The 17,807-nt window shown below is 43.8% G+C and overlaps 1 protein-coding gene across 5 annotated transcripts in view; it reads right to left on the bottom strand.

Moving 5' to 3' along the window:
- SLC11A2 (solute carrier family 11 member 2) overlaps window positions 1-11,430 on the bottom strand; it is a 41,354-nt gene extending 29,924 nt beyond the window's left edge. The window contains exon 1 of one of the 5 annotated variants that reach the window (XM_066354081.1): window positions 11,335-11,430. In XM_066354081.1, the coding sequence (XP_066210178.1) occupies window positions 11,335-11,380 (46 nt within the window). In that variant the 5' untranslated portion in view covers window positions 11,381-11,430. Of the gene's footprint in view, window positions 1-6,019; window positions 6,045-8,691; window positions 9,310-9,335; window positions 9,567-9,742; window positions 9,863-11,334 lie in introns of those variants that run through there. The other 4 variants (XM_066354047.1, XM_066354074.1, XM_066354056.1 and 1 more) reach the window with 4 other exon arrangements.
- Window positions 11,431-17,807: the final 6,377 nt, after the last annotated feature.

Here is a 17,807-nt window from a genome sequence, read left to right as displayed (position 1 = left end):
AAGGCCCTGGCCAGTTGGCTCAGTGGTAGATCATCAGCCAGTGTGTGTATGTCCCAGATTTGATTCCTGGTCAGGGCACACAAGAGAAGCAACCATCTGCTTCTCTACCCTCCCCCTTCCCCATTCTCTCTCTCTCTTCTACTCCCTCAGCCATGGCTCAGTTGGAGGAAGTTGGCCCCAGGTGCTGAGGATGGCTCCATGGCCTCCACCTCAGGCAATAAGAGTTCAGTTGCTGAGCAACAGAGCAATGGCTCCAGATGGGCATAGCATTGCCCCCTAGTGGGCCTGCCGGGCGAATCCGGGTCTGGGCAATTGCAGGAGACTGTCTCCCCTCCTCTCACTATAAAAAAAAAAAAAAAAAAAAAAAATTTGCTCCAAGAAATGAATATTAAAATATACATAACATTAAGTTTTCCCCCACCAGTGGTTAAAAAAAATAGTTTGCATTTGAAGTATTTTATTCTTGTAAAATTCCCCTGTAGAGAGCAACGGCACTCAAAACTATTTCACTTATTTTAGAGCTCCAGTCAATGTTCAGTGGTCTCCAACTAAAATTGTAAAGTTTAGAGAGAAATGTTTTTGAACAGTACTGTAATTCTCCCCTCTTTCTTCCTCCCCTCCTCTACATAAATAAAGTCAAAGATAGCATTAACTAGGACAACGATTTTCACTTAGTATTCCACAAGAGGCACATTGGTGTGCCACAAAATTTTTACTTATTTATTGGGTGTTACTGGTATGCCACAAGAATTTTTAAAACATCTGCCCGACCTGTGGTGGCGCAGTAGAAAAAGCATTGATCCTCTGGAATGATGAAGACACAACTTCAAAACCCCCAGCTTGCCCAATCAAGCAACTTCTGCCTGACCAGGCAGTGGCGCAGTGAATAGAGTGTCAGACTGGGATGCCGAGGACCCAGGCTCGAGACCGAGGTCGCCAGCTTGAGCAAAAAAAAAAAAAAGCTCACCACTTTGGACCCAAGGTCACTGGCTCAAGCAAGGGGTTACTCGGTCTGTTGAAGGCCTGCAATCAAGGCACATATGAGAAGGCAATCAATGAATGAACAACCAAGATGTCACAACAAAAAAACTGATGATTGATGCTTCTCATCTCTCTCCATTCCTGTCTATCTGTCCCTATCTATCCCTCTCTCTGACTCTCTCTCTATCTCTAAAAAAAAAAAAAGCCTTCTGCTTCTCCACCCTTCCCCCTCTCCTTCCTCTCTCTCTCTTCCCCTCCCACAGCCAAGGCTCCATTAGAGCAAAGTTGGCCTGGGCGCTGAGGACGGCTCCCTGGCCTCTGCCTCAGGTGCTAGAATGACTCCAGCCACGATGGAGCGACACCCCAGGTGGGCAAAGCATCGCCCCCTGATGGGCATGCCGAGTTGATCCTGGTCAGGCGCGTGCGGAAGTCTGTGTGACTGCCTCCCCCTTCTAACTTCGGGGCGGGAGGGGGAATTATAATAATAAAATAAGACATGCAATACCTGACTAGTTGGAGGCACTGACCTTTTTTCCCCTAGGTCAGGGGTCAGAAACCTTTTTGGCTGAGAGCCATGAACGCCACATATTTTAAAATGTAATTCCGCGAGCCATAGGTTCCCGAACCCTGTCCTAGATTGTCAAATAAAAAAATGACAACAGCCAAGACAATAATAGCTGGCCAGTGTGAATGAATCAAAATTATACCTATTTTGTCAGGCAGAAAATAGAATAAATTTGCCACATAATTTTAGTAGTAAGTGTGCCACGAGATGTGAAAGGTTGAAAAATCACTGAAGTAGAAAAAGAACTTTCAAAGATGCAAACAGGAAAGTGTTTGCAAGAAAGCAAATGATTAAATAAATGTGAACAGGAATGTTTGAAGTTGACTCCTCTAGATGCTTCCCTCAGACAATGTTCAGTGCCAGCAAAATGCTGGTGACGAGAGAAACTGCCAGATCAAGGCTTTAAAAAGTGATATCTGAGGGATTTAGACAATAATAAGGAGTTACAACTTTTTAACATTCATACATTATCTTGAAGAAAATGTCAAAGATTTCCAGATCGTACTAAAATTCCCTTTTCTCTAAAGGTCTACTATAAGGTTCAAGTACTTGATACTCCTACAAGAACCATTACTATTAATCTAAACACCTATGTTGACCAAAATGTTCTTTATGGCCTGGCCTGTGGTGATGCAGTGGATAGAGTCAACCTGGAACTCTGAGGTCACTGGTTTGAGACCTTGCCTGGTCAAGGCACATACAACAAGCAACTGATCAACTAAAATGAAACTATGAGTTGATACTTCTCATTCCTCTAACCTCGCTTCTCTTTGTAAAATCAATAAATACAAGTTTTTAAAAAGGATGTTTTTTATTAAGGCAAGCTCCTACCCTTGGATGACAGGGAGTCAATAAAACTCTGAAATATCCAAGTAGTTCAAACATAGAGTACATTGTTTTCTGAACGCTATGTGTTTTAATAAGCAAGGTTACGAGCCACATTTTTTAAAGATTTTATTTTTATTCATTTTAGAGTGGGAGGGTTATAGAGAGAGAGAGAGAATGGGGGGAGAAGCAGGAAACATAAACTCCCGTATGTGCCTCAACCAAGCAAGCCCACAAGCCACTTTTTTTTTAAATGAAAGATTATTATTTCCTCTATTTTCCCACTCCAGGTCAATGAAGACACACTATTTTCTGAGTCTTTTTCATTTAGGACATCTGCCTGACCTGTGGTGGCACAGTGGATAAAGCATCGACCTGGAATGCTGAGGTCACTGGTTTGAAACCCAGGGCTTGCCTGGTCAAGGCACATACGAGAAGCTACTGAGTTGATGCTTCCGCCTCCTCTCCCTCTTCTCTCTCTCATTGCTTCTCTCTCTAAAAATCAATAAATTAAATATAAAAAAAATTAAAACAAATTTTATTTAGGCCTGACCAGGTGGTGGCACAGTAGATGAGAGCATTGACCTGGGACACTGAGAACACAAGTTCAACACCCCGAGGTCACCAGCTTGAGTGTGGGCTCACCTGCTTGAATGTGGGATCATAGACATGATCCCACGGTCACTGGCTTGAGCCCAAAGGTCGCTGGCTTGAAGCCCAAGGTCGCTAGCTTGAGCCCAAGGTTGCTGGCTTAAGCTTGAGGTCACTGGCTCAACTGGAACCCCCTGGTCAAGGCACGTATGAGAAAGCAATCAATGAACAATGAAGGTGCTGCGACTACAAGTTGATGATTCTTATCTCTCTCTCTCTTACTGTCTTTCTGTCCCTGGGGTCTCTTTCTTGCTAAACAAAAACAAAAAATATTTTTCATTTAGGACATCCATCTATAATATTCCAAAACTCAGTGTGCCTCCACTGGAATATATAGAGGTAAGGGGAAAATGCTTAGAAAAGCCATGTGAATTTCTAAATTATTCTTGAAGATGTGAAGTTTGGAATTATTTTCTTTAATTTGGATAAGTGTAGCCTTGCCAGGTAGCTCGGCTGATTAGAGCATTGTTCCAACATGTGAAGGTTGAAGGTTTGATCCCTGGTCAAAGCACATATAAGAATCAACCAACGAACACATGAATAAGCAGAACAACAAATGATGTTTCTCTCTTGCTCTCCCTTTCTATTAAAAAAAAATATTTTTAATAAATTTGAGTAAGTGTATCCTATTTTTTTCTTATGAAAATAAATTCTATATAAAATGGGGAAGAGCCAGACCAGGTGGTGGTACAGTGGGCAGAGCATTGGACTGGGGTGCAGAGGATCCAGGTTTGAAACCCTGAGGTTACCAGCTTAAGCGCGGGCTCATCCGGCTTGAGCATGGGCTCACCAGCTTGAGCGCGGGGTCACTGGCTTGAACTTGGGATAATAGACATGACCCATGGTCGCTGGTTTGAGCAAAAGGTCACTGGTTCTGCTGTATAACCCCTCAGTCAAATCACATGTGAGAAAGCAGTATCAATGAACAACTAAGGAGCTGCAATAAAGAGCCACAACGAAGAATTGACGCTTCTCATCTCTCCCTTCCTGTCTGTCCCTATCTGTCTCTCTCCTCTCTGTGTCTAAATAAATAAATAAATAAATAAATAAATAAAACGGGGAAGGAAAAAAAAAAACATGATGAAGACTACTTACATCTACTGCCTGACAGAAAGAACAAAACTGAAAAGCCTCTCTGGTGGGTGTTAAAGATAAAGGCCTAGAAACTTTATTCCTCTGTACCTAAGTGGATAATATCAGAATGTCTTCAACTGAAAGCCGCACAAGAATGTCTAGTTCATAAAGTACAAACAGTGCTACTATTGATAATGTGCTTAACAAGCACTGGAGCATCTGCATGTGCGTGTGTCTCTTTCTCTGGCACAAGGCCATTGAAATACCAGCTTAAACTGTTCATTTTACTGACTTTGTGTGCCAGAGTAATAATCCTGCTTGGTTTACCAGAGAACCCCAGTTTCAACTTAACATCAAGTCTGCTATTTCTCACCTAAGTTGGACTTTTGAGAATGTTTTCTAGTTGAAAGAAATATCTGACATTGAGAACATCTAACCTGGCCTGCGGTGATGCAGTGGATAGAGAGCATCAACCTGGGACGCTGAGGTCGCCAGTTTGAAATCCTGGGCTTGCCCAGTCAAGGCACATACAATATAAGCAATGAACTGAAACAACTATGAGTTGCTACTTCTTACTTCTCCCGCTTCCTAAAATCAATAAATAAAATCTTTAAAAGAGAGAGAACATCTAATAATGATAAAAGAAAATTAATTAGCAAAAGGAATGAGGGAGTAAGATATGTGAAGCAACTGTATAGTTGATAATGAAACCAGCTGCTTGGGTGTGAAAGATGATAACAGTAGGAAGAAATGTGGCCAGGCTGTCAAGAAGTACAGATATTTTAGCCAAAAATATCACTCATCAACCAGAGACTTCAGAATCCAAAGGGCCTGAGACCTGCTAAATAGAACTCTTCACTTTCTCCGCTCAATGCACTGAGAGTTAACCAGCTTCCAAACCTTCACTGCTCTCACTAAAGTCTTACTTCTAGAGACTACGTACAGCTTGGCCTTTATTCCTCCCAGCTCTCATAGTGTGAGCTTCCTCTGATTTCCTCCTAACCAGAAATGTACAGCAGTACATTTCCCTTTGGGGGATCAACCTGGCCTTCTGGCCAGACACATCTATCCTGGAATACAACTCTAAGCCCTGAATACAATTTCAAAGACCCCTTTACACTAAAGTCTACGTGTGTGTGTGTGTGTGTGTGTGTGAGACAGAAACAGAGAAAGAGAGAAAGGGAGAGAAATGAGAAGCTTCAATTCTTTGTTGCAGCACCTTAGTTGTTCATTGATTGCTTTCTCATATGTGCCTTGACCAGGGAGCTACAACAGAGCGAGTGACTCCTTGCTCAAGCCAGCAACCTTGGGCTCAAGCTGGTGAGCCTTGCTCAAACCATGCTCAAGCCGGTGACCTCAGGGTTTTGAACCTGGGTCCTCCATGTCTCATGCTCAAGCCGGTGACCTCAGGGTTTTGAACCTGGGTCCTCCATGTCCCAGTCTGACGCTCTATCCCAGGGGTCCCCAAACTTTTTACACAGGGGGCCAGTTCACTGTCCCTCAAACCGTTGGAGGGCCGGACTATAAAAAAAACTATGAACAAACCCCTATGCACACTGCACATATCTTATTTTAAAGTAAAAAAACAAAACGGGAACAAATACAATATTTAAAATAAAGAACAAGTAAATTTAAATCAAGAAACTGACCAGTATTTCAATGGGAACTATGGGCCTGCTTTTGGCTAATGAGATGGTCAATGTGCTCCTTTCATTGACCACCAATGAAAGAGGTGCCCCTTCCGGAAGTGCAGCAGGGGCCGGATAAATGGCCTCAGGGGCCGCATGTGGCCCGCGGGCCGTAGTTTGGGGACCCCTGCTTTATCCACTGCGCCACCGTCTTGTCAGGCTAAAATAAAGTCTATTAAATCAGTGTCTACCTACTTCTGGCCTCAGGGGGAAAAAAAATGTTTTGCTCTCGTACCTGCTTAAGTAGTTTCTTCTCTGGCACCTATAAAAAATTATTATCATTAAATTACACTCCACTCATTTATTCTAATGGTAGTATTAGCTCCCCAATGTAGACTGGCCTTAACAATTTTAAGTACATATTTTCCTCCACCTTTCTTCAAAGCAAAGAAAAATTATGTGTAGACAGCCAACACATGCAACACGATTCTCCAGCCTCAAACATGCCTCCTTCTGCTCTTTGGAACCTGCAAAAATTTTAACTTGTAGCCTTCTCCTTTCATTATCTTGGCGTTTTAACAGATACTTGATTATTAGCAATAAATGGGTCTAAAACAAACAAAAATTACTCATACAAGATGACCCACTAGTGATAGGCACAAAGACTGAACGCCCTAACTTCCCAACCTAAGTCTTCCTGATAACTGGTATAGTTACACTGGCCTTAAATTAAAAGTAGAAGAGGAGGCCCTGGCCAGGCAGCTCAGTTGGTTACAGCATCATCCTCATACACCAAGGACACACAAAAGAACCAACCAATGAATGTATAAATAAGTGAAACAACAAAGTAATGTTTCTTTCTTCCTCTCTCTCTCCCTTCCTCTCTCAAAAAGCAATTAAAAAAAAAAATTTTAAGTACTCTGGCCGGATAGCTGGGTTGGTCAAAGCATTGTACCAAAGAGCAGAGGATGCCAGTTTGATCTCCAGTCAGGGTACATACAGGAACAGACTGATGTTTGTCTGTCTCTCTCAAATCAATAAAACATTTTAAAATTTTTAAGTGGAAGCAGAATTGACAATAAATACATTTTTATCATTCCTGGCCAACTCCTTTATATTCCATTCTGAATATAGCTTATAACACACATATGCTGTTTTATTTTATCAATGATATTCCTGATGATACCTGTAAGGCTCTTCTTTGTGTCTCCAGGGGCCAATAAATGTGAATTGTTCAATATATAGTGTGTTAAATTATTAAAAGAATAAATGGCATCCAGTGAGTGAGACAGGAGTATAGGTCTTCTAACTTCTTATATTCCAGGGGTTGGGAAGCTTTTTGGCTGAGAGAGCCATGAACACCACATATTTTAAAATGTAATTCCGTGAGAGCCATACAACGACCCATGTACGTTATGCATTATCCAATAAAAATTTGGTGTTGTCCCGGAGGACAGCTGTGATTGGCTCCAGACACCCGCAACCATGAACATGAGCGGTAGGAAATGAATGGATTGTAATACATGAGAATGTTTTATATTTTTAATGTTATTATTTTTTTTATTCAAGATTTGTCTGCGAGCTAGATGCAGCCATCAAAAGAGCCACATCTGGCTTGCAAGCCATAGGTTCCCAACCCTTGTTATACTCTATACACTCAAATGCTGCCAGCCTTCTTTTCCAAAATATTTTATTCAAACCAAAGCGACTCGGATGAGAAAGATGACAATATTAGGGTAAAAGTTCTCCTCTCTACAACAAACACTAAACTCTTTAAAGATGTCACTCTTTTTCCTCCTTATTTAAGTACAAATTAAGAGATTTCACAACACTGTCTTCCACTCTCACCACACCAATATACAACTTTCAACCCTACAGGAGTACTAGATTGTCTTACTGCAAAGCTAAATAACTAAACTTTCAGCAAGTCAGGCCAGCATACTGCTAGAGTAAGCCATGCTCTTTTCTATAAATTCAGTTTCTCATTTTGCAACTAGTTCCCAATAAGGCTACATGTATAAAAAGTAGCTTCCTTGAGGAAGAGAATTCAAAATTTCCATTAGAGCCTTCCAGATAGAACTTGAGATGGACTTTGAGGTTCATAGAAAAAGCATAAATCTGCTATCACACATTTGTATTTAGGCAAATGGTAAGGAGGCAGGAAATAAAGATGTCTTTGATTCCACAGCACCCACCCAAGCTCTTAGCATTAAGAGTAAAACAGAAAAGCTCTTACTTTGTGGGTATCATTGTAACCTCTAACCTTCACATCACTGAGTCAAACTGAACCAAAGCTGCTTAGTAGCCCTATAAATATGTCATCTAAGGAACATCGCTGATTTCCTAACAGCGGAATCAGATGAGATTCATACCACGCTTCCCCATTCATTAACAAGAAGTGCTGCCAGGCTGCCCAGAAATTCCCCTCCGCAGTCCCAACCTGGCCATTCCGGAAACATGAGAAATCAAGTGTGCTGCAATCATAGCCTTTTTGGTGTTGGATCCAAAATAAACTGTGCCTAGGCCCCAAGGCTGTAAATACAATGTTATCCAATGAAAAACTAAACCAAAGACGTTCTCAAGTTTAATTTACCCAATGCAGCTATCACAACAGACCTAGCATAGTGACCGTTTCCAACGTTATTTAATGATAAAATAAACACCCAGCATAAAGCCTCTAGTCACAAGTAATTTATATTATACACTCAGATCAATGTTAATGACAAGGGTTCACTGGCAATAGATTAACAGGATTCTGAGCAAAGGTTAAGTAATAAGATCAGAATTGTTAAGTTTAGAATGTTTGAGACACATGTAGGAAATAGTTTAGAAATACTCTCACATGCCAGAACAGTTCTAAGCACTCCATATTAACTCATTTAATATTCACCAATAACGCTATAAAACTGCTATTATCAATCCCTATTTTAAGTAGAAACAAAAGAACAAAGAGGCCAAGCCACTTACTCAAAGGTTTACACAGCCAAAACGCGGTGCAAACTGTTAGGGCTTCAGATTCCGCAGGAGTCAGGTAAACATATGGTCCCCTAGTTTCACCAACTATGGCCAGCTAGTTTCCGGAAGCCTATGTCCCCTTGTCTCTCCTCTCTCCTTCCATATAACTTTTGCTTTAACTTTCCACATTAAAGAGATGTCATATTCCTTTAATTTCATTACAGTCCTTTGCAAGTAGTGGACAATATGAAAGTATCTTCATTACACACACACAAACACAAACACACACAGAGGAAACTCTCAAGCCCAGGTTCCTTGAATTCTCCCTAATGATGCTCTTTAAAATAGTCTGATATATGAGGTAGGGTATTTGGAAAAAACAAATTGAAAAAGAGTCCAAAGGCGATATAACAAAATGTAAGCGATGGCTTTAAAATAGGTACATGTGAAACCGAAGAGAGGAAGAGCGTCCTCCCCACTTAACATAGTATATGCCACAAACAGGCCTAAAACCACTCTGCACACAAGTCCGCGGCGGCCTGCCCAGGCCCTCCACAAGGGCTGCTGGTCGGCTGCACAAAAATGAACTTCATGTAGAACTGGGCAGCCCAGGGAGCAGACGCAGCCCCACGGCTCTGCAATAAAAAGGAGGCCACCTGGACTTTGCCTGTACTCATCTGCCTTTTCCGCGTCGTGAAGCGGGTCACCGCACCCTCGACCACCGGCCCGCGCGGCCCCTCGTCCGGCCAGGAGCTCGGCCTTCCTCCCGGACTGCGGGGTGGGAGGGGCGAAGCCCCGCGAACTCTCGTGTTCCCTCCCCGCCCACTCGGAACCGTGCTGCCCGCGCCCTCTTCTCTCTCCGAGCCATAAGGCTCCGTCAGTCCCCGCGCCTCAGGGCCGCCGGGCCACACCGCCCTCGCAGCCTCGCGCCGCGCCCACGTACCCTATTGCGCCGCGGGGCCATTTCGCAGGCCGGTCCTCGAGCCTACCTAAGCCCTACCACCTCGTCTGGGGAATACGGAGCACCCACTTGACCCCTGACCTCGCCTGCCTTTAACCTTACCAGTTCCGCCGCCACTAGAGGAGTTGTCCCTGCGCCTGCGACTCCAAAGCCCAGGAGCCAACGCCAAGCCCCCCCAACCCCTGCACGCGCCACCATTGGCCGACAGGACAGCCGCCGCACATTCCTATTGGCTCGATTTCCGTATTCCCGGTAGCGCCCCGCGCGTTTGGCAACCCGACTGCGAATCCCGAGGCTCCGCCCAGCTGGAGCTCATACTGGGGGCGGGATCCCAGAGGCCTGGGCGGAGCCGCAGCCTACAGAGCAGGTGCCTGATCTAGTCCACCTACGGAGTGTACGTCTGGAGGCTGCCACCCCAAAGAGAGGTAAGTTTCTTGCGATAGTTTTATGCGGTTTCACGTCAGCTACTGGCAGTCAAGCTTGTTCCTTCTGGAGACGTGGTTCGCCAAAGTACAGCTCCACCCTATAAAATATAGTAGCCACCTGCAGAGCCATTTCCTCTCGCCCCCAGAGCCACATTATCATAGTATCTGTGCCCCACCAAGAGCTCCCCACACCTGGGAGGAACTGCGAAATATCAACTAGTGCAGCCAGTTTGACCGCATTAGCTGTCCTACTCCCAAGCCTTGGTAATGAATTGTGTTCCTCCATCCTACCCAAAAGCTGCGCTTCTTTCCCCAAGCTTTATCTCCAACTACCCCAAAGCAATCCTACTCCATCCTCTGCCTCAACTTTATAATGTAGAGCAGCGATTTTCAACCTTTTCATCTCATGGCACACATAAGTTAATTACTAAAATTCTGCGACACACCAAAATAATATATATAATTTTTTACCGATCTGACAAAAAATAGGTATAATATTGATTCATCCACACGAATGGCTATTGTTGTATTGGCTGTTGTCAGTTTTTTTGTTTTTTGGTTTGTTTTTTTTTTACAATCCAAGGGAAAAGAGGTCAATGCCCCTGACTAAATAAGTCAAGTATTGCATGTTTTAAAAATTCTTACGGCACACTAGTTGAAAATCACTGCCCTACAGTCTTTTGCTGAAGATGGTAGCCACATGAGTGGTTACTTTAGAGGGAGAAAAAACAAATGGTCTGACAAACCTCCTTAATTTACTACAATGTTGTTCAGAACTATAGAAACAGTCTTAGACAACTCCCTTCCCCAGCTTATATTAAAGATAACCAAGCTTATTAACCAAGTCTATCCTAGAGAGGAAAAGCATAAACTCCAACTTCTTTCTTCATGTAAAAACTGCTAGGATAAAAATTTAATAGTTGGTTAAAAAAAAAAAAAAAGCTCACAAGAGGAGAAAAGGAGAATGAACTGCAAAAAGAAAAATCCAAATAAAGTACAAAAAAACTTGGGGACCAAAAACTGGGCTGAGCATTGTTAGTTATCTGGTACAGGCTTGTTTGCATACAGATTTTCTCCTGGAGAGAAAAGAAAATGCACAAATTAGTCCTGAGAATCTATAACACATCTGGGGAGTTTCAGAAAGTCCCTCTAAACCAGAACTTTTCCTTTGGGAACCTCTGCTGCAACTAGGGAATAAAATGGCTGGAGTCCTTGTTGCCCTTGTTGGCTCAGCTGGGCTACTTCTCTGGGCTGTTGCTGGTTACTTACTTAGCTCACAGTGTGGCGCTGCCTTTGTCTTTAGTTGCTTCTTCATTGTGCAGACCAGGTTTGACTTCTCCCAGTGCTGGCTCCTGTCTATATATGCAGACAAGTGCGCCTCCCTTGGTTAAATAAGGGCACTTTCAGCTGGTCTGGGCAACACAACACTGATAAAGATTCAGCAGGGAATTTCTAGAGGCGAAACACGTACTTCAAAGCATAATCAGATTTCATCTTTGACCTGCCATGAAAAGGGAAGAACCATATATCTGCCATGCCTGGATATTAATGAATAATTAATTGAGTTTAAAAACTTGTAATCTAAGATTTTTTCTATTCCATTTGGCAGGAGCTGGAGGCGGTGTATGAAAGGGGTGGAGTAGAAGGAATTGCTTTTTTTAGGATGCCACTCCTGGAGTGAAGCTGGTTGAGCCACTTGTACCAGGGCTACATGTATATGAGGACTCTGCTCCCCTAAGGTGTAAACTGAAACCAATAAACCCTAAGCCTGACAGTCCACAAGTATTTTCCACATAGGTACGTGAGCACTGATACAATTATGAGGAGTTTTAGGGTGTGGGTGAAAATGCCACCTGGACCATCCCTTGGTATTTTAAGGACCTGCTGGCGTTAACCCTGTCAGTGATCAACAGGCAGACAACAAAGCCACAGGACTGTGCCTAATGGGAAAGAAAAAAAATTTTTTTTTTAACTTTGAGACTGAAAAAAAAAAAAAACCATCCAGAGCAAGCCCAGAATTTCTCAAGCAGGGAGGAGTGAAACTGAAAGAATGAGGAAAATTTGCCTCAGGCAAATAAATAGTTTAATAGACCAACTGGGAAACAAAGCTGAAGAAGCTTTGGAGTGGGGTGAGGAAAATGGGGTGGGATACTGAAAGGAGGGAGTTGCTGCCTTCAGAAAGTTTTCTGGTGGTTTAAAAAAAAAATGTACTTAGGCCTGGCCTATGGTGGTACAGTTGATAAAGCACAGACCTGCAATGCTGAGGTCACCAATTTGAAACCCTGGGGTCAAGGCATATACAATAAGCAAACAACTAAAATAAAGCAACTGTGAATTGATACTGTATTGATTTGAAAGAGAGAGAGAATGGGAAAGAAGCAGGAAGCATCAACTCATAGTAGTTGCTTCTCATGTGTGCCTTGACTGGGCAAGCCCAGTGTCGGGCAGGTAAGTTATTTTATGCTCATTCTGTTAGAGATGGCTGCTGCGGCCTGACCTGTGGTGGCGCAGTGGATAAAGCATCAACCTGGAATGCTGAGGTTGCCGGTTCGAAACCCTGGGCTTGCCTGGTCAAGGCACATATGGGAGTTAATGCTTCCTGCTCCTCTCTCACTCACTCTCTCTCTCTCCTCCCTAAAAATGGAATAAATAAAGTTAAAAAAAAAAAAAAGATGGCCACTGTGCACGTGGGGCGGCTGGTTACTTTTATGCTTGGGAAGGGGTTTGGTTATGCTAATGTATGTCGGGGGAGGGCTTTTGTGCGGAAAAGTTTTAAAGGAGGAGCTAGGAGGCTATTTTAAGGAGAGGAGACCATGTTCTTGTAGAGAGAGGAGAAGAGATCACCTTGTTTCAGGGCTGAGAGGCCACGTGGAGGAGAGGAGGCAGTCAAAATGGTGGAATGCTGAAGGAGAAGCCAGTTTGTGCAGGAGAAGGAGATAGGGAACAGAGGTGAATAAAACTGGTGAGGGCCTTTGATTCTAGGGAAAAACCGGAAAGAGTGGGTTTTGGTGTATTGTGTTTGTTTTTACTTGTTGGCTGGTATGAGTCTAAAATAAAGGAAAATGGCTCACCAGTTTTTGGCTCCACTGTTTTTTTACAATCATCCAGATTAAATGCAAACCTAAACCTGCACGGGCCAGGTGGCTGTGATGGTGGCCGAGGCTACTGGCCATACACCTGGTGTGGGGCAGCTGTGTTAGGCTTGCTTGTGGGGTTACCAGCTGCAAGCACTGTACTTGATTAGCGCATCAGCATGTGGTAGAGGCACGTGTGCATAGCCTATATAAAGCTATGGGTGCTTGTGCTATATATAAAGAGAGATGTGAGTCGGGGGATCATGGATGCTCACATTGCCTGCGCGCTGCTGTGAGAGGCCATTTTGCTGTTAGTTTGCCTGAGAGGCAGTTTCCCCTGACTGTGTGCTTGTCTGCTGTTCTGAGATTTTACTAATTGGTAATAACCCAACGCTTTCTGGCTCTACAGTTTCTCTACTATCTGCCCGAATCCAATGTGGACCTGCTGGGTCTCAGCCACCAGCATTATACCTGGGGTTTTGAACTGGCAACCTCAACATTCCAGGTTGATGACTTATCCACTGTGCCACCACAGGTCAGGCAATAAATAAAACCTTAAAAAAGAAAAAGATAGAAACTTTACTTTCTTGGGCTTGGCCAGGTAGCTTGGTTGATGTAAGGCCAGCGGCCATGACCATGGCCATGCAGATACAGGTTCCCATTGGATTCAGGCAGATGGTAAAGGAACAGTGGAGCCAGAAAATGGTGGGCCATTTTGTTTATTAAAGTCTCATAATGGCAGACAAGCAAACAGGCAGGGAAGACCGCTTCTCTCTCACTCCCAGGGCTCCTAAGCCCCTCAGTACTCCAGATTCACTGGACTCGTAGGTCCCCCACCAGCCTCAGCACTCCCCAGCTCAACAGGCCAGGTGGAAATACCCCATCTTCAGCAAACAATAGCAAATAATTGCCCCTCTCCACAGCAGCAGGCAATCCGTTTTTTGCAATCTGTCGCCCTGAGGGCAAGAACCCACAGCCTTTATAGACCACACTTACATGGCGCTGCCCCACGCCAATGCAAAATACAAGCAAGCAAACCTAAACACACTGTTTCACACTTGAAACACGTTGGTTTGCCCAATAGTTGGTTAGAGAGTCCTCCAGATATACTGGGCTTCCAGGTTCTTGTATATGTGATAAGGTGCCAAAGAACTGTAAAACTTAGTACTGGCAATGCCATTTTAAAGAGGAAAAGTCAGGTTTCTTACCCCCTCTTTAGAGAATGGAGGGAGAAGGATGTGGGAGCTTCCTAGCTTACAAGGACGACTGGGTCTTTAGTTTATAGTTCTCTGAAAGAATAAAGGTTATCTGAAGAACTTCCTTTCCCTTTCAATAAGAGACAATATTTACATATGCTACACTGATTTTAACTCTTCCTCCCTTTCTGGAATCCTGAGATTAACATATACCTCTAGACAAAGGGATGGGAGGTAGCCACTAAGAGATTTGTGAATGTCTTTGATATGTAGAGCAACGTTGCTATTGTGTTGCCTTGTAAGTTTTAATGTGTAGGAATGTTTTTTATAGATCCCATAGACAAATGTTATAAGCTTGTTAATGATTGATTATTGTGTCATGTTCCCCTTCCTTTCCCCCCCAACCTGTATGTGATCAAGTCTATATAACGAGCTGCAGGGATATTTTACACACACACGATTTGGGTCAGCTATACCCCATGTAAGTCATATGCAGCCGGCTTATTAATAAATCTCCTCCTAAATATTCTTCTGTATCCTGTCTTGGTGTCTCTGCGTAAACCTGTGGAATTAAGGTACATTACTTTACAACATTTGGGGGCTTGTCCGAGGTGCCGGTGTTCCGTGTCACCGGGTAAAGACACCTGAATTGGCTGGTCTCTCCAGAGGGTTGCCTGACCCCGCTTGGATCTTGAGGAGAGGCACCACCTGAGATGTTTCAGGGCTTCTGTTTTCCTGTGGGGTTCAGACAACAACTCGGCAGACACCTCCAGTCCCCAAATTTGACAATTCAGCAGAGAAATCCAGGAGGTAAGTAAAACAACTCTTTTGCTTTACTGAATTCTAGCTTTTTGTTTGTTCTAAATTCTAGCTTTTCTGTTTGGGACTAGTCAATTTGGAACTATTGCGTGGGGATTGGACGTGGTCCTACTCATGCAATAGGCTCTCCAAGACCAAGACGTTGGTGGAGAGTTTAATGTGCTCTCAGGAAGAGACCTGAGTGGGGACTGAGTTATTCAGTCCTGTTTTGAACTTCCAGGGACACTTTTGTGCTTGTCGAGATCTCATTCTTTGCTTTTATTGTTTCTTCTAAAACCCCTGAGTGATGCCTGAGCCTAAGTTCCAAAGGTACACAGCTAGGTGAGCACCTGAGAGGCGCCTAATGAAGAACTGCTTCCTTTGTTTGTTGAACTGTGTGCCTAAAAGTCAAGTGTAAGTGTAAATAGTAAATGATCTGTTTTGTAAGTTCTCTTTGTTTGTCAGGAAAATCTCTTGTGTAATTTTAATTGGAATAAGTAAAGTGTGCTCATTTAAATTTCTTGATTTATATGATTGTATGTGAAGTCTTTGTTTAATGTCTAAACGTGTCTGTTTTTTAAGGCCTGAATTAAGTTCTTGCATGCAAAAATTGGAACTTTCTGGCTTAAAACCAGAGGACAAAAGTGGAAGGAAATTCATAAACAAGCCCACAAATTATAAAACTAGCAAAATTCATAGAAGTATTAAAAATTCTTAAATAGTGAATTGTCTGTACTGTAGATTCTCTCTTTTTTTTTTTTTTCTGAAGCTGGAAACGGGGAGAGACAGTCAGACTCCCGCATGCGCCCGACCGGGATCCACCCGGCACACCCACCAGGGGCGATGCTCTGCCCACCAGGGGGCGATGCTCTGCCCCTCCGGGATGTCGCTCTGCTGCGACCAGAGCCACTCTAGCGCCTGGGGCAGAGGCCAAGGAGCCATCCCCAGTGCCCGGGCCATCTTTGCTCCAATGGAGCCTTGGCTGCGGGAGGGGAAGAGAGAGACAGAGAGGAAGGAGGGGGGGTGGAGAAGCAAATGGGCGCTTCTCCTATGTGCCCTGGCTGGGAATCGAACCCGGGTCCCCCGCACGCCAGGCCGACGCTCTACCACTGAGCCAACCGGCCAGGGCCTAGATTCTCTTTGTCCGAGAAATCTCTCGTGACATTTCATGGTATGGGCCTCTTTCCCCGGACCCACTAAATCTCTTTTCTTGGATCCAAGACCCCTGGCTTCAGGAAACTCTGACTTCTTTCCTGAAGAAATTGTCTTTTTCTGATGATGATTGACACTTCTGTAGTCAAACATCTTTTATTCTGAGTGCTAGTTAATTATCTGTCTCATCTTTCTTGCCTTTTATGGGTATGCTGATTCCTGCATCCTCCCAGACAGTTTCAATTTTATAAATCAGTGCCCCAGCTATTAAATATGGGAGGAGGGCCCAGTGCACAAAAGACCCCTATAGGTTGTCTCCTAAAGCACTTTCAAGAAGCCTATGGAGACAATCGTGGGTATGGAATTAAATGGTCAAAAGGAAGACTTCACACTCTCTGTGAATCAGAATGGCCCAACTTCGGGGTTAGATGGCCATGGGCCGGGACTTTTAATCCCCGGATGGTAAGGGCAGTCTGGAATATGGTGACCAGGGATCCAGGCTACCCTGACCAGTTCCCCTACATTGATCAATGACTAAACTTAACAATGAACCCATCACAATGGCTAAAAGCATGCTCCATACAGAGAGAGTGCCACATCTTCCTAGTCAGGCTAGATTTAAGTCTAAAACAGGATAAAAGGATAGCTAAAGTAGTAGTAGCAGCACTCCAAGAGACGAACTCTTTTAAGGACAAGGGGCCCCCAAGGGAGCAATATAAAGAAGGAGGAGAAGGAAGCAATTCGAGAGAAGGACTAGGATTCTGCTAGGAAAGAATCAGTGCGCATATTGCAAAGAGGAGAGGGCTGAGGAAGGCACTCTGGGAAATGTTTCTTCAGCCTCTCGGGGCAAAGGGCTGGCAAGTAAGCGGTTTGGGCGAGGGAACAGTGGGTGGGATGGGCCGGGACGTGCTGTGTGTGGAGCGGCGAGGAAGGGTGCTGGAATAAGGTGGCTGGGACAACTAAGGGTGGGGGGATTGGAGGAAGTATAGAGTAGAAACTAGTTTCAGATATTCAGATGTCCACCTACTGGCCAAAAGAAGTTTTGCCCATTTAGAAGTAGGAATAGTATTAAAAAGATTAGAACTTTTCTTTAGAAAAATCTTAGAGAGAGAAAAGGGAACAGGGCCAAATAAAAATGTTTGGAAAATAACAAACCATGGCTGTGGACCTTGTTGATTATCAGTTTCTTGAAATGAATTACAGCTACAAGAAGGAGAATGAGTGATAGGATTATGGGGAAGGGCTATTGTCTACCTAATGTTTTGCAGGGAGAGCAGAGAGAATGCAGAGTGCTGAAGAGGAAGCCAGTTTTGCAGGGAAAGAAGCCATGTTTGCAAAAAGAAAAAGTACAGTGTGTCCGTAAAGTCATGGTGCACTTTTGACTGGTCACAGGAAAGCGACAAAAGACGATAGAAATGTGAAATCTGCACCAAATAGAAGGAAAACCCTCCCAGTTTCTGTAGGATGATGTGCGCATGTGCAGATAATGACGTAACACCGTGTATACAGTGGAGCAGCCCAC

This window comes from Saccopteryx leptura, chromosome 1, assembly GCF_036850995.1.
Source record: "Saccopteryx leptura isolate mSacLep1 chromosome 1, mSacLep1_pri_phased_curated, whole genome shotgun sequence".
In the NCBI taxonomy this organism is placed as follows: Eukaryota; Metazoa; Chordata; class Mammalia; order Chiroptera; family Emballonuridae; genus Saccopteryx; species Saccopteryx leptura.
The sequence above is the reverse complement of the archived record's forward strand: the minus strand, read 5'-3'. Positions and strand labels throughout refer to the sequence as shown.